We start from the raw sequence: 27,785 nt of genomic DNA on the forward strand, positions 1-27,785 counted from the left end.
ATAGAATTAAACTGAATTTAATTGAACTTTAGGAATAATTAGAAACTGCTTTATTTAATTGAAGCCATGTCCTCTTAGACGGACTTTCTTTCTTGTTGTAATGTGGCTGCTGTCCAGAAGAGGGCGACATTGTCCTTCCTTATAACCTTGTAGGTTATAAATATAGAGATGTTTTTTCCCCTCAGTTAAAGGCTGTTGTAATTAAAGATCCTCAAACCATTTAAACTTTGGTCCAGGTAGAGCTGAGTTTTACCGTGCATGGCGTGTTTGTGTCCAGACAGCAGTTTGACCAGAGCCCAGAAGGCGTCCTCCTCGTTCATGTAGATGAGCAGCAGAGCTGTGATCTGACTCATGCCCTGGCAGTATCCGACCTCCTGCAGACAACAGCGCTGTTACAACTCTGATATTAAAACATCTATAGGATCATTTTCTACTTTAGAATCAGCTGGTAACTCCAGCTGCTTTTAGCCAATCAGATTAGGTTGCTTTGGTCACATGGCTGGGAGCTAGAGCACACCCATCCAGACGGTGTTCTGTCAGACCAGCATACCCATCATCAAAACCCGTTTATCCCTTTAGTTTCGTACGAAAAATACCCTGTAAGACTCACTGTTGCAGAATTACAAAATTTTTTTGTCATCCCAAAAAAATAAACTTTTCTTGCATGTTCTCTGAGCAGGCGTGGGTTCTCTCTGGGTACTCTGGTGTTCTGTCAGATGAGCATACACAAAGTCAATATACCTGTTTATCCGTTTAAGTTTCTCCCTTTAGTTTTGTATGAAGAAAATACTTTAAACTACCTCAATGGGCATGTATTTGTGCAAAAAAACGATTTAAATACTTACCTTAAAGTTTTTTTTGTACATGACTAAAGGTCCGTTGAGGTAGTTTAAAGTCTATTTCAAATCTGATATCTTGCGCGTTCCTGTTGACTGTGGGTATGCTGGTCTGACAGAACACCGGAATCAGAACGTATTTGCTAGCAGGAAGGACTCACCGTGTTGTACATGGAGTAGGCCGTCAGGACATGGAAGAGTGCCTGCTGCCTGAGGAGCCAAACACAGCAGAGTCAGAACCGACGGGGTAGAAAGCACCGTTATTAAGTTCTGGTTAATGGGCCCAATGCTCCTAAAGGACCACAGTGAGGAGCTTCGTCACTGCAGCTGAGGACTTCATAAAGCTGCTTACTTGACGTCGTAGCGATGCATGAACATGATGTGGTCCCGGTAGGTCCTGTTCACGTCCAGGTCGATCTGCCGGACGTCAGGGGACAGAGCTCTGGCTCGGGCCTTCAGCTTCTACAGCAGAGAGAAGAAGAACCACCTGATCTAAACTGAACTGGTTAGAACCGTTACCATGGGAACAGAACCTCTATGGTGTCCTAAAGATGTCCTGAAAGACCAGCTTTGTTTCCTTGGTTCCTGGTTCTGAGTCCAACAGAATCTGACTTTTTAACAACAAACTTTAAGTCCAGATTCAGCCGTCTGTGTCAGAAGAGGTTTCTAGAATTTCCTTTTTTCATCTGAGGAATATTGCAAAAATTAGAAATCTCCTGTCCAGGGGTGATGCTGAGAAACTAGTCCATGCATTTGTTACTTCAAGGCTGGACTATTGTAATTCTTTACTATCAGGAAGTCCACAAACTGTAGTTAAAAGCCTTCAGCTGATCCAAAATGCTGCAGCCAGAGTTCTAATGAAAATTAAAAAGAGAGATCATATCTCTCCTATCCTGGCTTCTCTTCATTGGCTTCCTGTTAAATCAAGAATAGAATTTAAAATCCTCCTTCTCACATATAAAGCCTTAAATGGCCAAGCTCCATCTGATATCAGAGATCTGATTGTTCCTTATGTTCCTAACAGAGCACTTCGCCCTCAATCTGCAGGTTTACTAGTGGTTCCTAGAATTTCTAAAAGTAGCTGGAGTTGCAATTTCTGAAAATGTTTCTATAGTTATGCTGCTATAGGCTTAGACTGCTGGAGGACATAGGGACCCTATTTCCTCATTCTGCTTCATTCTATCTCTATTCTCCCACTCTGCAGAATCTGTTAGTTCAATCTCCAATGTCCTGCTATCTCTGCTTTTTCTCATCTTCATCAACTCTGTTCCTGTTTGGCTGTGACTCCATCCTGGAGAGAAATATCAGCTGTGCTGCTTCCATCATGCCTTTGTTGATGGCAGCAGCTGCTTTTTGTATCTCTGCTTCTGTCTGCCTCCTTCTATTGGGGGTTTCTTCCTGTTAAAAGGGAGTTTTTCGTCTCCACTGTTGCTACAAGCATGCTTAGTGTGAGGGATTGCATTCAAGTCAATAAGTCAATGCAATCAACTGGTTTTCCTTAGATAGAAAACTTTCCATCAGTTTGACTGGATGATCTGGTGAACTGTAAAGTGCCTTGAGATGACATGTGTTGTGAATTTGAGCTATAGAAATAAACTGAATTGAATTGAAGTCTGCAGAACCTTCAAACATCCAATTTCAGGTTCTACCACAGATTTTCAGTTAAATCCAGGTCTGGACTTTCACTAGGCCAAATATGAGGCTGATCTGATATGAAGCTGTTAGATGTTCAGGGAGGTGAACCTCTGGCCCAGTGTCAGGTCTTCTTCCCAATTTATCTCCATCCATCTTCTTTGTCCCTCACACGGATAGTTTTCAACCATCTTCCAACAGATTTATGGAGGCCACCAGATCATTCCTACCTCATAGAAGTCTTTCTTCTCCTCTTTGATTTTGGGAATGTCGAGCAGCAAACCCCATACCTCCCCTCGGAGCTGCAGAGGAACGCCCTTATAGATCCTCCGGAACAGCTGGAAGGAGAAACATCTGCTGTTAGGATGGACCGAGGCCCTACAAGAGGAACCCAATGTTTCTGAACCGGTTCTGCTCAGACGATCAACAGGTCTGGTTTGGATCCCTTCCTCCAGATCCGGAGGATATTAAACACCTCATGTTCGACCAAACGAAGCGTCTGAATCATCAGTTGCTGCAGCAATAGTCCTAAGAGGCTGTTCACAGTGGAGTTCAAATTAAAAGCAGTCCAATACGTTTTAGTAAAGGTGTAGGAAACCAACGTACCTAAATGGGACGTGAATTACTAACTGAAAGAGGCGCGTTAAAGAAAAACCATGGCAACCTTACTGCCACCTACTGGTTTGTGACGTCACGGTGCGGTATCGGCTGTTGATCAAGTCCCAGTGCTGTATCTGGTGTTTGTCACAACGCACTATTATCCAAGTCATCTTGAAAACATTCTTCTTCCAAATGTTGGCTACATATGACGTGTTTTTTCTCTGGCCAGAAGTTCCATGGCAAATCCTCCCTCTTCAAGTTGGCGATCCAACGACCAACCCGTCCGTGGAGGATCAGGAATCAGAAAGGTGAATTGACAATTTTTTTTTCTTTTACTTTTGCCTGATGCATTGCACAGGGATTAAAGTATTCTGGCCCAGGTTTACGGCTCGTAGCGATTGCCCGTTGGTAAAAAAAAAATCACTCAAAAATAAATTGACGGTAAATAAATAAAAAAAAGAAGGAATTAAAATCCCCTTTGCGTTTGTCAGCCAATGGTAACAAAGGAGCGCTCTGAAACTAACAGCATTAGCCAATCAGAAGAAGAAGGGGCGGGTCTTAGGAAAGCTTGTTCCTCCTGCTCTAGTTTCTTGCTCAAGTCGCCAGATAGATTGTGGTTCAGTGCTGAAGTTCTACATGTTCAATGAAGAGACGTGCAAAAAGGTAAAAAAACAAATAAATTCAACTTTGTGTTTGGAGAGACGGCGGATAGAGAGAACGGAATAGCATGAAGTGGGCTCAATGCACTTCATGATGTCACGATCATAGATAAATGTCTGAAAAATCAATGGCGCTGGGCATGGCTGGAGGAGACAGGGCGAGATGGCGAGCCATTTAGCAGCTGGAGCAGGAAGTTAGGTGAACCAGGCGCTTGCTTCTGCACGCTGTGCTCCAGGAATGCTTATTTATCATCCATCGGCAACGCAAACATGAGTAAGACCCTGATCATCAAGCTGCTGTTCATGCTGTTCCGTACACTATACATTAGCCGGGAGCTACAGCAACAGCTGGTTAATTTATACCGTTAAGGACAACACTTAGCAGCTAAACTGGATATCAAACCCGTAGTGTTTACATTGCTAGGGAGTACCAATATGGCGGCCGGTGGCTTCACTTCAACCCTATACTACCATCGGACTATCAGTAATCCAGTGAATGAATAGAGATCAGTGCTTCCAACCCTCTGGTTCTGTTCTCCCATCTAGTTTTGGTTCTGTTAGCAGAGAACTGGCCCAACAGTCCCTCCAAATTCTTTAAGTTAAGAGCCGTAAATGTTTGCACAAGTCTAGAAACGTAGATCTATGCATTAGTAGAAGAGTCACCTTGTCGCTGTTCTTGTATTTGTCCCAGCTCTTTATCATCTTCAGCCACTTGCCGGTCCTCTCCACCTCCAGGTGTTTTTGCTGTGAACGTTAGAAACAAACAGCTTCATGGGACGCGGCGGAGAAAGAGAAATGATGAGAATCACCGCAGAGTTCACGCAGTTCACAAACTGAAACATGTTTCATCATTTTATTTCTCCCACAGCTGCTGGGAGCTTCAGGTTTCAAAACATTATCACCAAACAGGTGATAAAGGTGGAGAACAAACAGAAAGGATGGAGCAGAGGAAGCGGCACCAACCTTGGCCTCCAGCGAGTCGTAGGACGGAAGTTCACTCTCACTGTGGGAGAGAAAAACAGAATTTAACCTGCAGTTTGATGCTTGGAGTTTTCCTTCTTGAAAAAAGCTGTTACTAGTGAAGGGTCCGGCACTAGTGATGCGTTGGTGAATCCAGCTCATAGAGTCATGTGATCGATACAGGAGGTGTTTCTAACTGACCGACACAATAAAACTATGTTTAAAAAACGCATCTACTAAAAATGTCTCGTCCCTCGCGGTTTATCATTAAAATAATCAAGAATTTTGGAGCAGCCTAAAAGGAACAGGAACGTTTCAATCGTTGCGTATTTATTTTAATTGTCTCGTAGTGTCATCCTTTTCCTCTCAGTTATCACTCAGCTTATCTGAATTAAAATTATTAATATCAACTTATTATTTACTGTTTTTAATGTACTTATTGTTTTAAAATTAGGATTTAAAGTCGTAGGGAAGCAGCTGTTCCAAACGTTGTATTTCCGATTTCTCCCAAGTGGTGAACGAGTTTACATGAGTGAATAAAGTGAATGTGATTGGTCGAATATCAAGGGGGCGGGATTGTTGTAGTGGAAGGTTCGCCAGCAAGTTTGGTTGTAGCCGGTTTGTCGGAAGCATCTTGCTAACCAGTTAGCAACTTAGTGCTAGTAGGTTCCCAATGGGAAATTCCATTGGGACCAAGTAGCACTAAATAGTGACTTAGAAACGACACTGTCAAGGAACGCTATGGACAGAGGAAACATGCAAGAGGAGGAGAGTTTAGTGTCAGAGGTCGTGGATGAGTCTCCTCCGTCATCCATTTTTTATTTAGAGGAGGAAAGCGGGGACGAAGATGTTGTGGAAGAGGACGCCAGGGCGGCAGAAGCTTGGTTTGGTGTAGAAGGCTTACAGCCGTACATGTTTGAGCCCTTGCCTCGCAACGCTGCCAGTTCTGTTAGCTCTACGCCTGCTGAAGACACAGACGTCCATCCCCGTGAACACTGGGACGGAACTCAGTGGGAAAGGAAATTATTCTGATTTCTTATTTCAACCGTATATTAGCTGCAACATATGAATCAAGATGCTATGACCGAAAAAAATTGATTGGCCGAATTTAGGTGTTCAAGCTGACGTATAACTAACTATCCTGCAAAAGATAACGAAAAAAAACCAACTGATTTTAAGACAGGATTTTTTTTAAATAGAAATTTTCTAAATTTTGATAAAGAGTACATTTATATATATCGAACTTCGACTTAAAGATGACAAGTTTAAAATGATTCCAGTGCTACTAGAATAAAGTGAATTAAAGACCTGGTTCCATATTTCTCTGCAGCTTCTCTGTCAGTAAACACAGACCCCAGCTGTCTGTAACAGCTTTGTGGACCTGAGGACACATCTGGTCCTGTCTGGAACCAGAAGCTCCGCCCCCTCATGTCTGTGTCCGACCCCCCGCCCGCCTGCAGCGCTGTGTGGATGGCAGCTCTCGGTCCTGACACTGATGCTCTATGATTATGGCTAACCAGAAGGCCTCCCTCCTGCACGTCCTGGTCTATAAATACTTTTAACACTGAGCTGTTTATGAAGGGCTGAAGCCACAGACACTTAGGCTGCTGTGGACCGAATGTAGTGGGATCTTACTGGACAAATCCAAAGCGGTCGATGACTTTGTAAAGGTGGAAGTTGGTGTCCTCCCAGGGCTCCACGACGGCCTCTTTTCCCTAAAAAAAACAAAAAAAAACAGAGAAACATCAACAACACATGTTTGCCTATTTTTTTTTTTTTTTTAAGTAAATATCTAGTAGATTATGGTTCCCATTGAACATCCTAGTCTCTTCAGTTTTGCTATATTTTATTAATCTTACCTTAAATATGATTTCGATTTGTAAGTTATATACTATTATGATGCTACTTCATTATACTACTTTTTCTTTTCCATGTAAATCCATGTGAAATGTTTTATATATGAAATATGGAGTATAAATAAACATTTTACTTACCGTATTTTCACGACTATAAGGCGCACTTAAACGTCTTTTTTTTCCCTCAAAATGTGCGGTGCGCCCTATGTGTGTTGTAACTGCGACTTTTGAGACCACCTCATTGAGGAGATGATGAAAGAGTGGCTGAATGTAAGGAGACCAGGTGGGTTTTTTTCCCACTCATCACCATTAATCTCTGACTCCATGCGTGCCCATCTCACAGCTGATGTGAAAAACATGGGGAAACAAATTAACCCTGTGCTCGCTGTTCAACCGCTCGACATCGGTGTGAACTGGACCCAGCAGGTGCAGCAGAAGCAGCGAGTTTACATGCAAAGTCAACGGTTGACGCGCGTATAGGCGCAGCAAAAGGTCCCGCAGCGCGTTTTGGTGCAGCATGTCGGGAGCGTTTAAGCATCTGATGCACCGCCAACGCGCTGCTGCTGCTCAGATGGAAAAATTGAAGTTTTGCTGCTGGAAGCGCCGCATCAACCAATCAGAGAAGCTGATCTGGGAGCTGGCAGCGAGACAGACAGCGCTCTGATGACATATGATATTAACGCAAATGAAAAGGCTGGGTGAACGCTGTGCTCGCCGTTATCCCGGGGGTCTGACAAAGGAACTTCCACCGCTCGACATCGGTTTGAAGCGGCCGTTCACAGTAAGGCTGCGAGCGGCGTGGGAGCGATGGATGGCAGACTGAGACCACAGTTTCAGGATAAATGGAAGGCAACGCTGGGCAAGTTACGCCACCGTTTGCGGATGGATTGTAGATGGACTGTGTCTGCTGGCTCTGTTGTTCAAGCTTTCGCAAAAGCCGGCATTATTTCTGAGGAGCTGCGCTGCACGGAAAGTGACTCTGACAGCGCAGAAGGGGAAACTGGCATGTCTGATTTAGCGCAGCTGTTTTATTCAGAGGAATGCTGAGGATAACAGAGGATGATGACTTTGATGGGTTTGATTAATACTTTGTAATAAATATGAATAAAGCACAATCATACTCAGGTTTGCTCCCGCTCTATTTTTCTCCCTGAAAACTTAATTCAACAGCAGCCTCTGAGCGCGTCTCCTCCGCTTCACCGCGGTGGCTGGCAGGTGTTTTTTCATCTAAATAATCTAAATCTTGCAGCTATATTTGCTGTGATCAGTGGGAATAAAGTAGTTTTAATATGTTTTTAAGTGAGAAAGTCCACCTGAAAACTTCATAATTGCAGTCAGTTCATCCAGGTTATCTATTTCTGTCGGAGGCGCTCAGACCCCCACATACCAGCGGTGCACCCACAGTAGAAATCCCTTCATCAGCAGCCTCTAGGCTGGGCAGCCTGGGGTTCACCGCGGCTGCTGGCAGGTGTTTTTCATCTAAATAATTTTAGCTGCAGGCACCAGGATACCGGTAATAAAAGCGAACATATTCCGTCAGCAGGTTTCAGGATTTTAAGTTAATTTAGGAGTGATCACAGCGCTCTGTCATCTGCGATGTGTCTGTCTCACGGCCAGCTGCCAGGTTTGATTAATACTTTGTAATAAATACATGAATAAAGCACAGTCATACTCAGTTTTGCCCCCGCTGTATTTTTAAATACGCAGTAGAGCTATTTAAAGGTAGTAGAGGACTTGTACCTGTATATAAAAAACGCGCCCTATAGTCCGGTGCGCCTTATGTGTGTGTTAAATACAGAAATGGGACACATAACTGAGACTGCGCCTTTTAGTCCGGTGCGCCTTATGGTCGTGAAAATACGGTAATAGAATTGTTTCCGTGGCACCGCTCTCCAGTGGTTTAGGTCATACCTTGCAAACAGGAGCTTCTCTTTTGCGATTGGTGACCACTGCTCCTCAAAGGCATCGCTGCCCTGTGGGGTGCCACAGGGATCTATTCTCGGCCCTATTCTGTTTTCTTTATATATGCTACCTCTGGGATCAATTCTAGAAACACACAACCTGTCTTTTCACTTATATGCCGACGACTTGCAGATATATTTGCCCTTGAAACCAAACGAAAACACTGCACTTATTAAGCTACTGGACTGCATCACAGATATAAAGCAGTGGCTGTCACAGAAGTTTTTGCTCTTAAACGACAGCAAAACTGAACGCATTTTGTTTGGTTCTCCATCTATTTCAAATGTTCTCACCACAAACTCTACCAATCTGGCCCCCCTTTTTAAATCCCATGTCAAAAATCTCAGGGTAACATCTGATAATGGGCTCAAATTTGACAAACAGATTCGCTCCGTTGTCAGCTCAAGCTTTTTCCAGCTCCGTCTTTTGGCCAAAGTCAAGTCCTTTCTCAGTCGGCAGGATCTTGAGAAGGCAATCCAGGCTTTCATTAGTTCAAGACTGGACTACTGCAGTGCCCTTTACGTTGGCCTCAGTCAGTCATCAATTTCTCGTCTTCAACTTGTGCAGAACGCTGCTGCCCGATTTGTAACAAACACGTCCAGACGTGAACACATTACTCCTTTGCTGTCGTCACTCCACTGGCTTCCAGTCCGTTTTAGAATTGATTTTAAACTTCTGCTGTTTGTTATTAACGACATTCATGGCTTGGCCCCCTCTTACTTGTCTGAGATTTTAACTTTCCGCAATTGTGGCAGAGCTTTGCGCTCCTCGGGTCAGCTTCTGCTAGAGGTCCCTAGGTCAAGACTCAAACAGTGGGGCGATCGTTCTTTTGCCGTCGCTGCTCCCAGACTGTGGAACAAACTAACCCCTGACATCCGGTCCACTACTGACCTCAGCCTTTTAAAAAAAAGCTTAACACCCACTTTTTTAAATTAGCATTTAATTCCGACTATAATACTGTCTCTTAGATGTCCTCTTTCTGTGTGCTCCTTTCTATGCACCTCTGGAAGGCTTTTAATGTCCTGCAGCACAGCACCACTACAGCACTTTTAATTGTATCTGTATGTTTTTTATGTGTTATGTATTGTTTTATAGCTTTGTTATTAGTGTTGCACCGATACCGATACCAGTATCGGACGGGGCCCCGATACTGCCCTAAAATGGTTTTATCGGTATCGGCGAGTACCAACAAATAGGGCGCCGATACCATTTTGAGAGTCAAAAGTTTATTCAACTATTGTCACCCATTCCAGGTAGGAAATAAAAAGTTCTACTGGATTCACTTTGTATTAGATTTTTTCCTGCTTCAAAAAGGTAGGCAGCAGCTTGACAAAGCCATGATGGCAATTATTTTACATTATTATGGTATCGGTATCGGCCGATACTGCACAGCCAGGTATCTGGGATCGGTATCGGGGCCAAAAAATGGCATCGGCGCAACACTATTTGTTATAAAGCACTTTGGGTACCATTTGGCTATTGTAAAGGGCTATACAAATAAACTTGATTGATTGATCTTTAAAGTGCCCTGACATTACATGAGTTGTGAATTGGTGCTATATAGATAGACTAAATTGAATTTAATTTACTTGCTTTGCCTTGTTCGATGACATACATTTAGAGTTATAATGATAGACACATGACAACAATACTATGACCTCCATATTTGGCATACCTCACAAATGCACTAAAACGAGGTCATATTTCACCAATTATGTGTCAAACTGGCACAGGGCTGAGTCAGTTCAGCAGCCCTGAGCCACAACAGGAAAAGCAAGTCCAGCTTTAAAAAATTAAGCTAAGAATGAAGCTCCAAGTATTTCCTTAGTTAACAAGTTGATCAAACACTTAATCTGAGCCACCACCACCTGAGAAGAGGCGGAGCTTCCTCCATCAGGTGCGTTTTGTCCACGGCTGCTTCAGGGATCCAGCATGTGGATCCCAAAGGGTCTGGATGTTAAATATAAAAATAAAACTTATAGGAAGTGATTTCCTGCTGCTTTATAAATCAATTTTCCAAAATTTTCCAGGCTATTAGTGGAAACAACTGTCAGCAGTTAAAGGGGCGGAACAATCAATCTTATTGGCTGATGTGAAATCTGCCTGTGCCAGCCATTGGTTGTTTAATCTGTCACTGAAAGCAATCTCTAAAGGCATATTTCAAAGTTTTTAAAGATTTTTAGCACTTTTTATCTATATTTATGAACATATTTACCAACTTATTTTTAACTAAGACATTAAATCCATACATTTTAAGTCGAACAAGTATTACAGAAGAAGATATTAAACCAAGATCTATACTTTTTTTTTTTACTTGTGGTTTTAACACTGGGTTACAAATGCATCAAAACGCCACCAGAAATAATCATCAAAGGTCGACCTCCATCTCTGTATCTATGATGTCATATTTACTCTTACTAGAAATGGTTAATGATTCATCACAGCAAGAAGAGGGGGAAAAAAATAGATTTAATGTCGGTAATTACAGCCCTGAAAGAGAATCGGAATCAGCAGTAGCTCAGAGCTTTAAAATCAGCTGAAAAACATTCCTATTAGCCCAGATCCATTATTATTGTTGTTTTTTTTTGTTTTTTTTACCTGTTTGAAAGCAGGAGCAGGGGAAATGGGGCAGAAATAAAAAAAGTAATCCTATTTCAATGTGACCTTTAACCTTTAACACTAGAACTACAAAGGCCGTCATTTTGACTGTTCTGAGATTTTAAAGGGAAAGAACTTAATTTACATTAACCATATGTTGCTCATGTCAACTGACTTTTACCATTTATATATTTCCTTTATTTTCATGTAGTTTTTTTTAAATAAAATAAAAAAGTAAAACACAAATATGTTGATTTTACATTGATCTTCCACAGCCGTCATTTTGTCGGCTCTATTAGTTGAATTGTCAATTCTTCCCGCGGTCGATTGACGTTTGTACCGTTGCCTAGCAACATTCTACCAAGAACTCTTTGGCTAATATGGAAAAAATTGTTTTCAGAAGAAAGCTAACAGCGAAACAGGCTTTAGAAATGCTTCAAAATATTGAAGATGAGATTCGGGTGGAGAGGGACCGATGTGGACGACTGGTCGGAAGGAAGCGGCTCAGATTCTGATGTTTGCCCGTCCCCCGCGATCTACATTAAAGGAGAAGTTCGGTTTTTTACACTTTAAGCCCATTTTCTGTAGTGTCCAGGATGAAATCGAATGATCGACACCAAAAGTTTGACAATTGGTCCTGTCTCTGCTTTTTGGCTCATTTAGAATCCACCCCTGGCTGCTTCATAATGGCTGCCATTGTGCATGTCCGATAATGTCCTTAAAACAACCTTAAACATTCTTTTTTTAAAATATGCTACTCACCGGGTCGTCAGCGCTGTTCAATGACGTTCCAAAAAAAGTTTCGTAAAGAAAAAACGTTCCTGTAGTGTTTTATTTAGCATTTTGTAAATCCCATTGAGTTCTGTAGGAATAGTCAATATTCCGCTGCCACCGGAAACGGAAATGGAGCCTGTTTACACAGTTGTAGTCTTTTCGCTTCACTCTGTGTACTCCGACGTCGAGAATCAAGAATCCACCTTTCGTATTCCATTTTCAGAGTTTTTTAAAGTGTTTAACAGAGACGTTAGCACCTCGACGTCGGAGTACACAGAGTGAAGCGAAAAGACTACAACTGTGTAAACAGGCCCCATTTCCGTTTCCGGTGGCAGGGGAATATTGACTATTCCAACAGAACTCAATGGGATTTACAAAATGCTAAATAAAACACTACAGGAACGTATTTTCTTTACGAAACTTTTTTTGGAACGTCATTGAACAGCGCTGACGACCCGGTGAGTAGCATATTTAAAAAAAAGAACGTTTAAGGTTGTTTTAAGGACATTATCGGACATGCACAATGGAAGCCATTCTAAAGCAGCCAGGGGGGGATTCTGCATGAGCCAAAAAGCAGAGACAGGACCAATTGTCAAACTTTTGGTGTCGATCATTCGATTTCATCCTGGACACTACAGAAAATGGGCTTAAAGTGTAAAAAACCGAACTTCTCCTTTAAGAAAGAAAAAACAACCTTGAACAGAGGGGGTAGACTTAGGCCCCGTCCACACGAAGTCAAAACGAACGAAAACGCTGCAAAATGTATGCCAGGCCTGTAAGTGGCGCTGTGGTGCCAAAGCAAAAATAGGCGAAAACAGGCAACGAAATGTTGGGCATGCGCAGTAATATTTATACAACAACCAAACCGGAAAACCGGAAAATGGCCCTGCGGGTCCATTTTCGTGGTTCAGTCAAATTCAGGTGATGAACTATGTCGTCTATATTGCTCTGTTCTTCCTGGAGATATTCCAGAAGAAGAAGATTCTGTTGTAAGCCCGACAGCAGGGTGAGTAGCATTAGCAGCAACCATTCAACACAGTACGGCGCCATTGTTGTTGTGATATTGTGTCGCGCATGCGTGTTTAGAGACGACGCTATGACGCATGCTTGTAAAAAAAAAAAATGCGGTCAGACCTTAAAGATGGAAACGCGAAAACGGCGTTTCAAAATCTTCCCACTCTGAAGGCTTAATAAAAAAAAGATCGCTTACAGACCCCGAAACGCCGGCTTCGTATGGATGAGAGGCTGGTTTGGTGAAAAATCTGTGCGTTTAGGCCAGGGTTTGACTTCGTGTGGACGGGGCCTTAGGGTCCAGCTTTCAAAAACTTACAACGCAGCTATTATAAGTTTTGTTATCATTTTGTTATCATATCAAGTTCTGTTATCATAGCAGCCCTAGCCCCTGCACAGGAGAGAGGAGGACCTCGTCTATTCAGCCAGGCCAACAATCCCCTTTAACAACCGACCTTTCCGATACTTCTGCTACGTTGACACCTAAAGCAGCAGCAGAAGCAAAAACGAGTGTGCTGCTTCAGTTTTGATGCTTGTCCAAGTTTAGTTCTGATGCGCGTCTGAAGCATCTTAGCAGCTCTAGCTGCGCGGTAGAAAGTGGGTCTGATGCGCGTTGGGCGGAGCTACCCTATCCTTTCTTTGCCTGTAACAATGGCAGCTATATGTGCTGTGATCAGTGGGTAAAAGGTAGATTAAATGTTTTTAAGTGAGAAAGTCCCCCTGAAAACTTAATCAGAGCAGGGCCAGGTGCTTCAGCCCCACACAGAGAAACGCTCATATGATGTTTGTCATAAATGTGAAAAGGTGGTAATCAATCAATTTCAAACTTTGAACCTGTGTAGTATAACAGTCTTATTTTACTGATTCATTTTTAATACAAATTTAGGCCATAAATAATAATAGCGTTTGAAAAACATATTACATCTATATCCACAATGGGTTTATATCGCACACTAGAACCATCTCAGTTGGTGACATCATCACTACTCGTACGTTCCATTGGGAAAAATGTCTGCCGTCAAATTGAAGGCCAGTGAGAGTTCTAGTAGGATCAGAATTCTGGGAGTCTTGGTGTCAAAAAGAGGTCAGCTTCTGACAGACCTGAGAGGTTCAGAGGCAGAGACCTTTCCTCTGCTCACTTCTCTCAGAATGTGGTGCCGTTCTGTTGATACCAGAACTATGACCTGCAGTCCACCGGAGCATAAAGTCAGTAAAGGATGGCAGGTTTGGCTCCACAGCTCTGTCTGACAACCAGATGTTGAGGTAAAATATCTAAAAATTCATCTCCTTTCTGTTCTCCCTGCCAGCATTTCATCCGCTACCTCAGCAGAAACTCCCCGTTTTAAATAAATAAATCCCTCTTCAGAGCTTTTATTCACCACAGACCACCAAGGGAAGATTAATTACCTCACAGTATTAGTTCTGTTTTAGTCTCTTGCTCAGTCCTTGTAATTATTTAATAAAACCAGCTGTTCATTGAACCCGGGCTTTCTTTTTTTTTTTTTGTCGGAGTTAACGCTTTAACATAAATGAAGCACAACTGTGTTAAAGTGAGAAAAAGCACTAAAACCCTGATGGTGGCTCACAGTAAAACACTTGAACAAACGCCTCCATCATCTCCACAGCCTCTAGACTCCTAATGAGGCAACTTGATAGCAGCCTGCTGGATGATATTTTATCCACTGGGTTAAAGAGAAGACATCAGGAGCTCCTGAAGAGAGAGAAAAAGTCGCCTCATGGTTTTAATGGCAATAAATGCTACATGTTGAACAGTAACTATTAAGCTGTGAGGTAATAGTTATATAATGTCTGCCTTGTTGACAAGTATTTTTCATCATTTTCAAAGGAAACATGCAGTAATTAAAGTCGTAGGGAAGTGGCTGTTCCAACCGCTGCAGTTCAGTTCTCTATAGTCATGCTGCTATAGGCTTAGACTGCTGGAGGACATAGGGACCCCTTTTTCATCATTCTGCTTCACTCTATCTCTATTCTCCCACTGCAGAATCTGATGAGTCAATGAGTTGATGCGATCAACTGGTTTTCCTTAGATAGAAAACTTTTAATCAATCTGACTGGATGATCTGGTGAACTGTAAAGTGCCTTGAGATGACGTGTGTTGTGAATTGGAGCTATAGAAATAAACTGAATTGAAATTTAATTGAATTATAGGCGCCGAGGCTGAGATTTACAGGCTGCAGAGCCTTAGAGAGGGAAGCACCTGTAGAAACTGACAAGGACTCCAGTGCGAGCTGAAGGAAAAAGGAGGGTTGGGTTAGCTTCTACCTTGTCATATTTGGCGACGATATCCGCCCGCTCCTGGTCCAGTCTCACCGCTGCATCCTGCTCCGTATCAGAAGCTGGAGATAAAAAGAGGAAAAGGATTAGAAAATGAAGAAAAAATAATGCCCAAATGGCTTTAGATTCACGATCCTTCAGGAAAATATTCACTGGTTTTTAATCAGACTGGTTCCACATGTTGGGTTCTGTGGCTCTCTGGGCTGCTTCTGTCCTTATGTTTGCTCAAATTTTTCTGTTTTTTAAACTTTTTTTGTGGAATGACTTAGAATATTCACCAGCTTCAACTGATGGTGTTTCTGTGTGTAAAGAAGCAGCAGATGGACAGATCACGACCGGTTACACTAAACAGAACAGATCGGTCCAAACTACAAACCATTTCACTCTCCACCAAAGATGAGAAAACCTTAAACTGACGACCAGAAGGACAGAAGAGATCAGGACCGTCTAATGTTGAAAGAAAGTCAAACTGCAACAATGCTGGATTTAAAAAGGTTAAAAAGCACAAAGTCTTCTAGTTTCGGCTTTCCTCCTCATGTTCCTAACTAGCTGCCTTGACACGTCAGATGGCTGTCCTGTCACCACAAGCTCGCTTTGTGTCACTCCAGCCGGAAACAAACACCAGTTCTCTGAGCTGCCAGAGCAGAGCCAGCCTGACCTCAGAGACGTCTGCGATTAACAAACCAACACCTCAGAGCTCCTCTGACCTGGAAACCAGATCCAACAACATCGCCCCTAAAACCTCCTCCTCACCTCCTCATTGCAACTGAACACTACCTGAAGCCATAAATCCCCCAGACCAATGCCTCTGTCTCCACATGCAAAGAAAGACAGCAACCTTAAAATCAATTTCTTATGACATGCTTTGGGTTTCTTGGGTAACTTTATCAGAACTGATTCCCTTCAACAAAAACTGGAGCTTCAAAAATAAAGATGGACGTAAAAATCTCAGTTTTAAAGGTGAAAGAAAGAACAGAGCTAAAAGGATAAACACCAGTAAAACCATCCAACTTGAAAACTATACAACCAGCTAGAGGCAATATCAACCATTGATTAATTGACATAAGATATGATAGAAATATCATGACGTCATTCCAAAAATCCAACCAGAAAAAAACCCCAGACCTAAGATGAGCGGAGTGGTGTATGCAGTGCAATCAGAGGCGACTGCATACACTGGATGCAACAGTCTCTTCATAGAAACGTTTTCTAAGCGTGGCCAGGCAATAACCAACCTTAAACAGAGGGGGTGGACTCGGGTTCCAGGTCTCAAAAAACCTAAAATGCAGCGATAGAGTTGATTCTTTCCTGCCATCATCTCAATCATCACTATGCAGGGGACTGAAACATCTTTCCTGATCAGCCAGGTCAACAAAGACCCTAACGACTCCTTTTTCAGAGTTGCCAGTATCGGGTATTGCAGGCCAACAACAACTCCCCATTACTAAGGGGTGGACCTGTTCTTTCGTTTCAATTTGCATGTTTTCTATGCCAAAAAATGCCAAAAAAGGCTTTGTTGGGTATAAAAGATTGGAACTCAACACTAATCCAGATATTTTGAATGTGTGTTTGTTCAAGTCTTTGTTTCCAAGTATTAGGGGTTCCTCAAGGCTCCATTCTGAGGTTCCTCCTATTAACCATCTACATCCTCCCAAGATCAGTTACATAAACTATGCAGACGACACACAGCTTTACATCACAAAGTCAAGTGGAATTACAGACTTAATTACTCAGCAAAATCTTGATTTTATGTTTTTAACAGACATTGCTTAATGAAGATAATGAGATGCCTATTTTATGGAAGAGTAAGTTATGAAAAAGTGATCGTGGGGCCCTGTTCGAGCCGTGTTTGTGAATGTTTACAGGCCCCCAATGTTCAAAGCAAACTTTTTTAATGATTTCAATGAACTTTTATCTCTGATATGTATTGGACATGTCTACATGTTGACAATCCTAAAGACAAAGGTGCAAAAGAACTGTGTGATACAGTTAAAAGTTTTTGCTTTGACTCAACATGTTATACAGCCAACAGACAATCGAATATATATTTAAGACCTGCTCACCAGCAAAGGTCTAAATATTTCTAATGTTTCTGTAACTGATGGTTCTCTATTAGACCATTTCTCTGTTGACTTTCAAAACATTTTTCCAACTGATCTAATGACCAAAAGAAAGGCTATAAGAAAGCTTGTTATCATTGACAGTAGAATCAATAACTTTAGCCAGGATCACACTCTGCCTTTACTTTACCCTGTAACTCAGTAGATGAGCTGGTTGATCATTTCCATTCTAAAGTTGCCGACATCATTTATTCCATTGCTCCAGTTAAAGTGAAAATTCTCTTTGGGAAGATGAAATCTCTATTTTCTAACAGTGAGGAAAGAAAAGCGGGAGTGCTAAAAAGCCGAACAAAGCTGCCGAAAGAATGGTCTCTGGGTTGACTATGAAAGTAATTAAAGGCACACTATGCAACGTGTTTCAGTTAATTAATGTGTTCTATAACGTTTTGGATGATTAAATGAGTCATTTCAGGTTGAACAAAGGTATTCACGGCCGCCCTGGTGGTCTGTAGGGGAAATACCGTACTTGCAATTGCAGGAGCCCTCGGCCCGTACCCACAGGCTCAGAAGTCTCATGCATCGCGAGAGCTGGTCTTGCTTTACGGCGAGAACTGCTACACGCCCCCAGTGAAAGGCATACTCGTTGCTAGCGCAGTGGCGATATTTGCGCAGTTATCATGGTGGAACCAGCGAGAAAACAGCCAAAGCCCATGTTGGAGCAGGCAAGAAAGAGGAAAAGGGCTCTGGACAGAGCTCAAAACAACCGCGCCTGGCTTGACGGAGAAACCAGGAGAACAGCTGAGCATAGTTACCACAGTGCACTTTTACTTTCGCCCTCTGGGGGGAGCCTCGCTGGAAAATCAGCACCGGTTGCATAGTATACCTTTAAGAGAAACTTCATACATATAATTTAAAACTAAGATCAAAGATGACATTCAATCGCTTAGATTAACAAAAAACATCAACAATGTTCATGGTCAACAGGTTAGCAAACTCTCCTATCTCTATGGCCGATTAATTTAAATCTAAAAAGGCCTGCAATGACTTTACTGAGAAAATACAGGATATTAGGGAAGTGTCTGTACAGCAACACAAACTCCAGTACCAATGCATGTTACAATAAACTCTGTTGAAATGTCCCAATTCTGTCAGAAAATTGCAAAAGTTTAAAAGAAACTGCTAAAGTTAAACTCCTCTTCTGCTGTCTTGATGTTTTACCCACAGGTTTTATTAAGAAGGTTTTGCCTGCTTTAGAGTTTGATCACAAACACGTCCCTAATGTCGAGTGTTTTCCCCAGGGCCTTAAAAACACCAATTATCAAACTATTGTTAAAAAAAAAAAACTTGGCCAAATTGGTCCTGCAGAATTACAGGCCCATCTCAAAGCTCCCGTTCATCAGTGAGATTATTGAAAAACTTTGATTTCAACAGTTAAATGCCTTCTTGACAGTAACAAGCCTCTTTGATGTTTTCCAGCCAGGTTTTCATAGCAACCACAGTACAGAGACTGCCCTGATTAAGGTGTTCAATAGCTACGTTTACATGGACACAACTAATCGGATTGAAGGCCTGATCAGATCAAAAATGTTTCATGTAAACATGTCAGACTGAAGATTCTAATCCGATTCGGTCCGATCGGATCTAAATTTAATTCCAAAAGAGAGAGGTGGTTTTTGCCGATCGCCATTCCGATTGGCGTCCATGTAAACACCCATTCGGATCTTAAGAGTAAAATAATCTTCACTGCGCATGTGTGCGACGTCAGCGTGACGTTTTTCCGCCTTGTCAACAACAGGAAACCACCGGTCGCTCTCGCTCTTGCTGTGAACAACATGGCGGGGGGAGTCTAGGAACGCCGACTTATACACTCAAGTTCATTTAAAGCTGCAGGAAGCAGGAATTTATCCTCCTCCTCTTCCTCTTCTTCCTCTCCACAGCCCACTCGCTCTACCACGCCGGTTCAATCGCTCATTCTCTACATTTTCTCTCTGACATTTCACTGCCAAGTGCTTTTTTCCTCCTCTCTCCGTTTTTCTTTCCGCTCGCTCCGAGCGCATCGTTTGTCAGGCCTCCCAAAAACCAGACGCAGACAGAACTGCCAAGTTTGGCAGGAAGTTCTGCGCATGCTTAAAAGATTTAATCTGATCCAACGCTTGGTACATGTATACACACGTCATGATCGGATCATTTCATTTAGTGTCCATGTAAACAGAGATTTTGAATTTCCGATCAACCAAGGTTTGGATCGGATCGGGGAAATTTTGCGCATGTAAACGTAGCTAATGACATCCGTATAAATTCAGACACTGGAAGGACTACGGTGCTAGTATTGTCGGACCTCAGTGCAACGCTTGATGAGGTTGAGTACTTGATTTTATTAGAGCGTCTGGAAAACTTGGTTGGCCTGTCTGGTACTGCAATGGACCGGCTTAAATCCTACCTGAACCCTTAACCCTTAAGATCACATGCGGGGTTTCTCAAGGCTCCATTCTGAGGTTCCTCCTATTCACCATCTACATGCTCCCAAGATCAGTTACATCAACTATGCAGACGACACACAGCTTTACATCACAAAGTGTCTAGGTGACTATGAACAATTAATAAAAACTAAACTGAAATAATAATCTTCGGAAAGGAGGAGAGATCCAGAGTTAGCTCACGGCTTCAGCTACTACAGCTAGAAACCACTGAATATGGCCTAGATGACATGCACCTCTGAACCTTCAGAGGTGCATTAAGGCAGTGACTAAGTCAGCCTTTTATAACCTGAAGATAAAAGGCAAATAAAGATCTAAAAAAAAAACTCATTCACACATTAATCTTTAGTAGAATTGATCACTGCAAGTCTCTTCATAGGTTTAGGCCTAAAAAGTCCATCAGGCAGCTGCAGCTGATCCAAAAGTCTGCTACTTGTTTCCTCACTAGAACTAAGAAAGTAGAGCACATCAGCCCGGTTCTGAAGTGCTTCCACTGGCTCCCTGTAGCTCAGAGATTAGACTTTAAAATCCTTCTGTTAGCCTAGAAATCACTGAATGGATCAGCACCTCAATGCATTACAGATCTATTGTCAGTGGATCTACCTTCCAGATCGCTAGGGTCTCCTAGTTCCAGCCTACTCTGTTCATCCTGAACTAGAACCAAGCATGAAGAATCAGCATTTGGTTCCCGTGCTTCAACTGTTTTATTTGTTTTACTACCTGCTTTTATCATTTTTTTAATCTTTATTTGCTTTTATTTTTCTTCTATTTTATAGACTATTTTGCGTAAAGCATTTTGAATTCTGCATGTACTGAATGGTACAGTATAAATGAACTTGCCTTGCCTTTAACTGCTGGTTCAGAGCAGTGAGCAGCTCTGAACACGGATGCTGTGAAGTGGGGTCATGTTGTGTTTATACTGAAGCTGGCAGTAAAGGAGGTGTTTGAAAAATCGCAGCTTCCTGCAGGAAGACGGATCAACCTTCAGAGCTGAAGGCTTTGTTTTCCACAGTCGTTGTTAAACACGCAACAAAACCCAAACAGGCTTTGCAGAGATGAAGCCAGTCGTCTGAAACCTCCTGATTTATTAAACCCTTTATGTTTTTAAGCTTCATTTGCTGCAAAGGTTTCAATGTCCAGATCAGCAGCTGCATCTTACAATCAGTGCAAAAAAAAAAATCAACACTAAAATTCAGTAATTTAGTTTAAAAAGGGGACTGAGTATAACCAATGGATGTCCTGGATGGGATCAGCCATTTTCAGCTCCAGATTCTGCCATCTGATTGGACGATCTGTCACCCATTAGAACCCACTGGTTCTGATAAATAGAATCAGTTGGAGCTGCTGAAAGCTTCACTGCCTGAACAGAAACTGTCTGGTTAGAGACGTCATCCAGACTAACACTGCTTTGGCATCAGAGAGGGAACTTCCTGTTTTTGCCAACAGAAAAGGCCTATTTATACTCATAAACCAGGTGTGTTGCAGTTAACGCAGATATGCCCCGCCCCTTTCGCAGACACTCTGATTAATCTCTCCAAAATCGTATGTGACCCCAGACCGTGCCGCAGACAGGAGGCCTCTGATTGGTCAAATCTTCATTCGCTCTACTCTATGCATATTTCCTGTTTGGTACCTTACCGGCTTGTTTTGTTTGTATGACCGCCATTGTGGAAAACGACTCGTGAAAATGGACCAGCTAGAAGAGCGAGGTGCGTGAGAACGCTGGGACCCTTTTTCCACCTGGTCTTCTTCGCCCTCATGTCCCTCCGTTGTCACACAAGCTTGCACTTCCTCACTGCCTCGGCCGTATCTAGACCCACAGCTAGTTCCTGATTGTCCTTCTTGTGTTGCAGACCATGCTTCTAAATTGGGCATAAATCAAAAATATCTTCAAAAAGCTCACTGCGACACACTGCTGTGGTGATAACCAGCCCTTAAGGTTTAGGTAAAGTAAAGTGGAGGTGAGGTTCAGGTTAGGGATGCATCGAAGTTTTAGATTCTTGTCTATATAACAGTTAAATTACACTTTAGTGTTTTAGGTTTTGAGCCTTTAGCTTCTCTATTTTTATCGTTTGAGAAAAGGAATTAACGATGAAATAAATATGTAGACCTGAGGGACATTTGATGATGAATCAAAAAAAAAAAAAAATACATATATTATTTATCTTTGGAATAATTGTTACTTACTACTTATACTTCAGCGATAGTATCAAGGTGTTACTTTATTGTATCTCTTATAGTATATCTGTTGGTTGTGCTGCTCTTTAAACATCTCTTTGCAGGTGATGAAGCAGACTGAAGATGTTTTATCATTATCTCCTTTTTATCTCCTCCTTAATCTTTTCTCATTTTTTCTGTTTTTCCTTTCCTGTTCTATTTACATTGCAGTGTGCATATAATCTGTAAAACTCCCTGCATGAATTATAATTAGGGATCCACCGATCCAATATTTTTATCGGCATCGGTCCAGATATAAAGAAAAAAAAAATTTAGATCGGTATCGGTGCTAATTGCTATGCTCTGCGGTCATGCGGCAGCGCAACAACACAACACGGCCATATTGTTGATGATGAAGCGAGCGAAAGGATCTGCAGTGTGTAGGTGGGAGAAATGTTCCAAGGGCGGTGTTAAATCTTCTAACTATAACTGCATCAACTTATTGAAACACCTCCAGAAGTTTCATGAAAAGGAAGATGCTGAGATTATCGGACTCGGCAAACAAAAAGGAAGCAGCGGAAAGCAGCTAACTTTGATGGAAGCAAAGGAAAGAAGGGAATTTTTTCCCATGTAACAGATACAGGCCAAAAAAATCACAGAGATGATACTTTTCTTTACATGTTGACCAAGTCATAGAACTTTTGATTTAAGATTTTGTGCACAGTTGTAAAATAAAAGTCATAACATTTATATTTGGGTTCTTTCCTATTTTTTTTTTAAGAAAAGGGAAATCAAATCATATGCACAGAAGAAGGATCCCAGTTTTTTTTTTTTTTTCACACAATAAAACCATTTTTTAGGTAATAATTTAGGGCTGTTTTTGGTATCGGTATCACATCAGTATCGGCCGACATTAAACTTCAAATATCGGTATCGTATCGGAGGTGGAAAAAGTGAATTGGTGCTCCCTAATTATAATAAAGCTATTTATATGCATAAATCAAGCGGAACACTATGGCGATAGCTAGGGATGCACGATATAATCAGCCCCCTATCGGTATCGGCCTGTATCGGCCTTAAAACTGAATATCGGACATCGGCCACCCCACCGATATTTAACCCGATATTTGATCAGCTTCTGAGTTTCTAAAGTCTAAAACAAACAAAAAAATACTACTTCTTCTTCCTAAAAAACTTCTTTTTTACAGACTTAAAAACTTCTAAAGATGAGGGAAAAAATATTGATACATTAAAATATCCCAATATCTTCATATGCTGATATATTGCCATTTAAAAACACCATATCAATCTTTTACTAATGAAATATTGCTATACGTCATCGTTATGCTCCGAAATCCCCCGAAAATTCACGAAATTTTGCCATATTTTTATATGTTGATCTATTGACGCGGTATCGATCTATTTTACTAACAAAATCTCACAAGAATTTGCAAAATATCACGAGAGTTTGTAACAGAACGATGAAATTTCACAAGATTTTGAAAGTAAAATAGATCGATGACGCGTTTTTAAAAATCTATTTGATATCAGCATATGAAAATATATTTGACTATATTATTTTTCAGTGTCAGAAATGGATAACAAAACTGCTATTTTCAATGACTACTTATTTTTGTCCATCTTTAACAACAGTATTGATATCGGTTATCGGCTACATGAGTTTTAAAATATCGGCATATCGGATATCGGCCAAAAACCCAATATTGTGCATCCCTAACGATAGCCGCACTGCTCCACTTGTGAAAGTAAAATCTGTTGGCCTCTTTTTGGCATCAAGACAATTATTCTTATTGCCACATTGCCAGACAGGACACTGGGAAAAAATAAATAATAATAATTGTTAGTTAGAGTATTTTAAATCCATTTCTGAAGTATTTAGGTATAAATGCCATATTCATTCACACCCTGGAATTAAAATGAATCAAGAATAGTATTTTTTTAGCTATATTAAGGCTGATTTAATACCTATCAAGCTCTTTTTTGAAATATATGAAAAAAATATCCGTTATTTAAACTCTTGATCAACAAAATCTAAAGTTTTATGATTGTTTGTGGTTTTTTTTCCCATGGCATTAACTAAATGGCTTTAATCACCTCATAGAGATTTATTATGAAAGAAAACCCACCAAAGTTGCCTCATAATGCCATGAAGATTCAGAACTTAATTAAAAGAAGATGTAAATTAAAATGTTTGAAAGCATTTAGCTCCTAGTTGGTTGGAATCGGAGGAACGATGAGTTTAGAAAGGCACTGATCACTGCAAAAATGGTCTAGAAATAAGTAAAAAAGTATTTTTACTCTTAAAATAAGATAATTAGATAATATGCACTTGAAATAAGACAATGCGGTTGCTTTTTCTTATTTTAAATGTAAATTGTCTTGTTCCATTGGCAAAGTAGCTCACTTACCTCTTCAATTCAAGAACAAATGCACTTAGTTTAAGAAAAATTACTTATTTAGATTTTTTAGGATGAAGTTTAGGCTGAGGTTAGTGTTAAGTAAACATGGGTGAGGTTTAGGGCAGAGAAAGGGTTAAAAATGACTGGGAGTCGACACATGGTCCTCACTACGTATAGCAAAGGGAGAAAGTGTGTGTGTTTGTGTCAGAGGGCCTGTCAGCGCCGCGGGAGAGAAGCAGACCGGAAACAAACAAACGCTGAAGCTTTCCCTCCTCCTGCTGGTTCCCATGGAGATGAGATCCGGTCAGTATGCAGAGCGAGTTTAGATGATCCTCATGGTTACTCCGTTATTAACTTTTGTGGCTTCTGGATCAGAACTAATTTAATAAAGTTTGCTGAGCCCATTCCCATCCTGACCACAGGAGGGCGATGGGGGAGGACAATGAATCTCTGTGGTGAACTGGCTGATAAACCACTGAAGCTTTCACTGGTTTGCCAGAACCAGAACAGAACCGGCACCATTTCCCTCTTTTTGCTCGGTAACTGGGGGCTGAAACAAGCAACCAGGTGCTACCCGGTCCTTTAATTAGTCCTGAATAATGAGCCGACATGTTGGAGGCAGCATGAAGCATCAACGAGCTGCACTACAGTGAGCACGGCGGGGGCAGCATCATGCTAAGTGCTGTCTTCCTTTAAATAAAAAGAAGCTAAGCTACACTGGAAAAAACAAGCTAGAAATAACTAAAGATTTCTTAAATTAAGCGTATTTACCCTTAATTTGAGTAGATAAATGAAATAGTTTGCAAATAGAATGAGTATTTTTACTCTTAACATCTGATAATTTGATAATATGCACTTGAAATAAGGCAATGCAATTGTGTTTTCTTATTTTAAGTGTAAATTGTCTCTTTTACCTCCTCAATCCAAGAACAAATGAACTTATTTTAAGAAAAAAATGATATAAATTAGATATAATGTCCTTTTAAGCTCCAGGATCCTGCAGGAAAAGTGCAGACATAGAAGAACCAAGGATGAAAGTTCTGAAGGGCTCAGCCTGAGCCCAGAGATGCATCAGTGCAGTTAGTGACCCGTTATCGGTCTGCTGCCCAGAGGTCAAAGGTCAGAGATGGAAAAACTGTCAACAGAACTGAGTGAGCGTGAGCAGAACTAACATGGATGCAGCGATGTCGGGCGAAGGAGCCAGAAGTTCTGCAGCCATTTCAACCTGCGGGTCGGGTTCTGCTCCCTCCCGATGGGGAACCAGCAAACAGGAAGTGAAAACCGTCCTGAAGGAGGAAGTTGGTTGGTTCCGCTCAGACCTCAGCAGGTAAACATTAACTGAAGCAGTTAACAGATGAGTTCAGAACCACTGGGACCTTAGATCCAGAAAGAACCTTTCACAATAAAAGCTGAAGATTCTTCTGATCCTTTCCTTCAGAACTTCTTCAAGCAGATATTTCATTTCTTCAGTCTTAGAACCAGAACTTTCTGGGTTCTCCATGCAGAAGGAGAACAGAGAGAATTAGGAAAATAAAAGCTTGAGCGTGGATCCTGTCCGACCCGATCCAGGAGATGAAATCATTTTCTGACCCATAAAACCCTCAAAGATTTTCCCTCCAAACAAAACATCAACAGTGAACTAATTAACCAGCCTGAATTGGACCCGATGCACCGAAACAGTCAGAACCAGGTCCAATTCAGGCTCAATGCACCACGACCCACTGGACCCGGTTCTGTAAATTACAGGCAATTTCTAGAGTCCAAAGAACCTTCCAGAAACATAGAACCAATATTTTGATTTTGTTCTTAAAATTAGAAAAACTAAAAACAACGAGGAAGCTTATCAGAACCATACCGGATCAGATCCAGAACCTTTCACCATTACAGGTCTTGGTAAAGTACTTATTCTCCACATAAACAGATTCATTCATGATTGACTCATTTTATCTGCTGGCAGAGTGGGTCGGGTCCGATTCCCATCAGGACCGAACGCATCCATCAATCAGTCAGTGATTTTCTGAACAGAATCTTCTGGAAGTTTCTCCATTATCCAGAAAAAAAAATCTTTCAGAGATAAAATCTGCAGCAACTCATCAAGCATCTGATCAGAGTCACAAAGGCCGGCGGCCCAGAACCGGGCCGGGCCTCCTCACCTTGTCTAAAGGGATCCAGCGTCTCCTCCGGGCGAGCCTTGGTCCGCATCGGTCCCGGTTCTGCCCGATCCAAAGGTCAGAAACGTTAAATCGGGGCCGTCTCACGGCATCACGGTCGCAGCTCAGATTCAGAGGAGGAACCAGAACCACGGGCCAGAGAGAAGTGAGATCAGAGGCTCTGGTGTCACAATGCTGCCGTTTGTGGCAGGAACCAGGCGGCAGACGGGTCGGACTGCAGCGCAGAGCCGCTCCCACTCACAGCATTCCACCACAACGGGCCGCATTCAGCAGAAGCACACGCTGCGGACCGCACTGCAAAGATCGCTTCTTAAGAAGAGATAAAAAAAACATTCCCTCTTTGGGTTTGTTCTCACAGCGAAGCGTCAGATGATGACGGCTCCATGATGAGCGATCCGTTAGAAGCTCGTTAGGAGTGATGAGGCGTTCAGAGGGTGAGTGGGCTGACCGAGGTCAGCAGCAGGAGAAGAAAGGAAGGAGTTCTGCTCTGATCTGGGTTCTATCTGCTGCATCGGGTCAGGAAACATCCCTGCGGAGCTCCAGGATCACAGCCAGACCTCTGGGAGCAAACATTCGGGTTCCTGCTGCTAAAACCTTATCTTTCTAAGGACCCTGGAGGGGAAGAGCTTCAAACGGTCATTTTCTCTGCTGCAGGTCAAACATGGACGGATCCCCCCCCCATGATAATAAAACCTATCTTTATAAAGATATATTTAACACAAAGGTTTGACTTTGAGGTTTAATATAGATTATATTTTCTCTATACTGCCTAATAAATACTGTAATATGTAAAATATGTATTTTTTTTCCAGTTCTGACAGACTTCCACCTCTACACAGCGTGACAAGAAGAGGAAAAGCGAGGTCCACCTGATGCAGGAGTAGAAGTCATCCTGCAGCCGACGGAGCAGATTCACATCAATTCAATTCAGTTTATTTCTATAGCGCCAATTCACAACACATGTCATCTCAGCTCACTTTACAGTTCACCAGATCATCCAGTCACATTGATTCAAAGTTTTCTATCTACTGAAAACCACTTGATTGCATCGGCTCATTGACTTGAAGGCAATCCCTCACACTAAGCATGCTTGCAGCGACAGTGGAGAGGAAAAACTCCCTTTTAACAGGAAGAAACCTCCAGCAGAACCAGGCTCAGTGTGAGCGGCCATCTGCTGAGGCCCACTGGGGTTCAAGGAGCAGGGTTTATACAGGAATCAATAACCCAAATTTAATGCTCTTAGAAATAATTTTAATGCCACCAACAGGTACCCGTCGACAGGCTGCAGCCTTGTCCCGAATTCCTTGTTTCCAGCCA

General features: G+C 41.9%; 1 protein-coding gene across 5 annotated transcripts in view; it reads right to left on the reverse strand.

Moving 5' to 3' along the window:
• Window positions 1-27,785, reverse strand: part of usp6nl (USP6 N-terminal like) — an 80,761-nt gene that overhangs the window by 10,237 nt on the left and 42,739 nt on the right. For 4 of the 5 annotated variants that reach the window (XM_038285863.1, XM_038285865.1, XM_038285866.1 and 1 more), the window contains 8 exons: window positions 15,172-15,245; window positions 6,323-6,402; window positions 4,691-4,730; window positions 4,391-4,471; window positions 2,699-2,806; window positions 1,189-1,298; window positions 998-1,046; window positions 254-374 (listed from right to left, as the gene is read on the reverse strand). In XM_038285863.1, coding sequence (XP_038141791.1) covers window positions 254-374; window positions 998-1,046; window positions 1,189-1,298; window positions 2,699-2,806; window positions 4,391-4,471; window positions 4,691-4,730; window positions 6,323-6,402; window positions 15,172-15,245 — 663 coding nt within the window. Of the gene's footprint in view, window positions 1-253; window positions 375-997; window positions 1,047-1,188; window positions 1,299-2,698; window positions 2,807-4,390; window positions 4,472-4,690; window positions 4,731-6,322; window positions 6,403-15,171; window positions 15,246-26,450; window positions 26,611-27,785 lie in introns of those variants that run through there. The other variant, XM_038285862.1, reaches the window with a different exon arrangement.

Source organism: Cyprinodon tularosa, unplaced genomic scaffold (assembly GCF_016077235.1).
Source record: "Cyprinodon tularosa strain WSP-4 unplaced genomic scaffold, ASM1607723v1 ctg216, whole genome shotgun sequence".
Classification (NCBI taxonomy): Eukaryota; Metazoa; Chordata; class Actinopteri; order Cyprinodontiformes; family Cyprinodontidae; genus Cyprinodon; species Cyprinodon tularosa.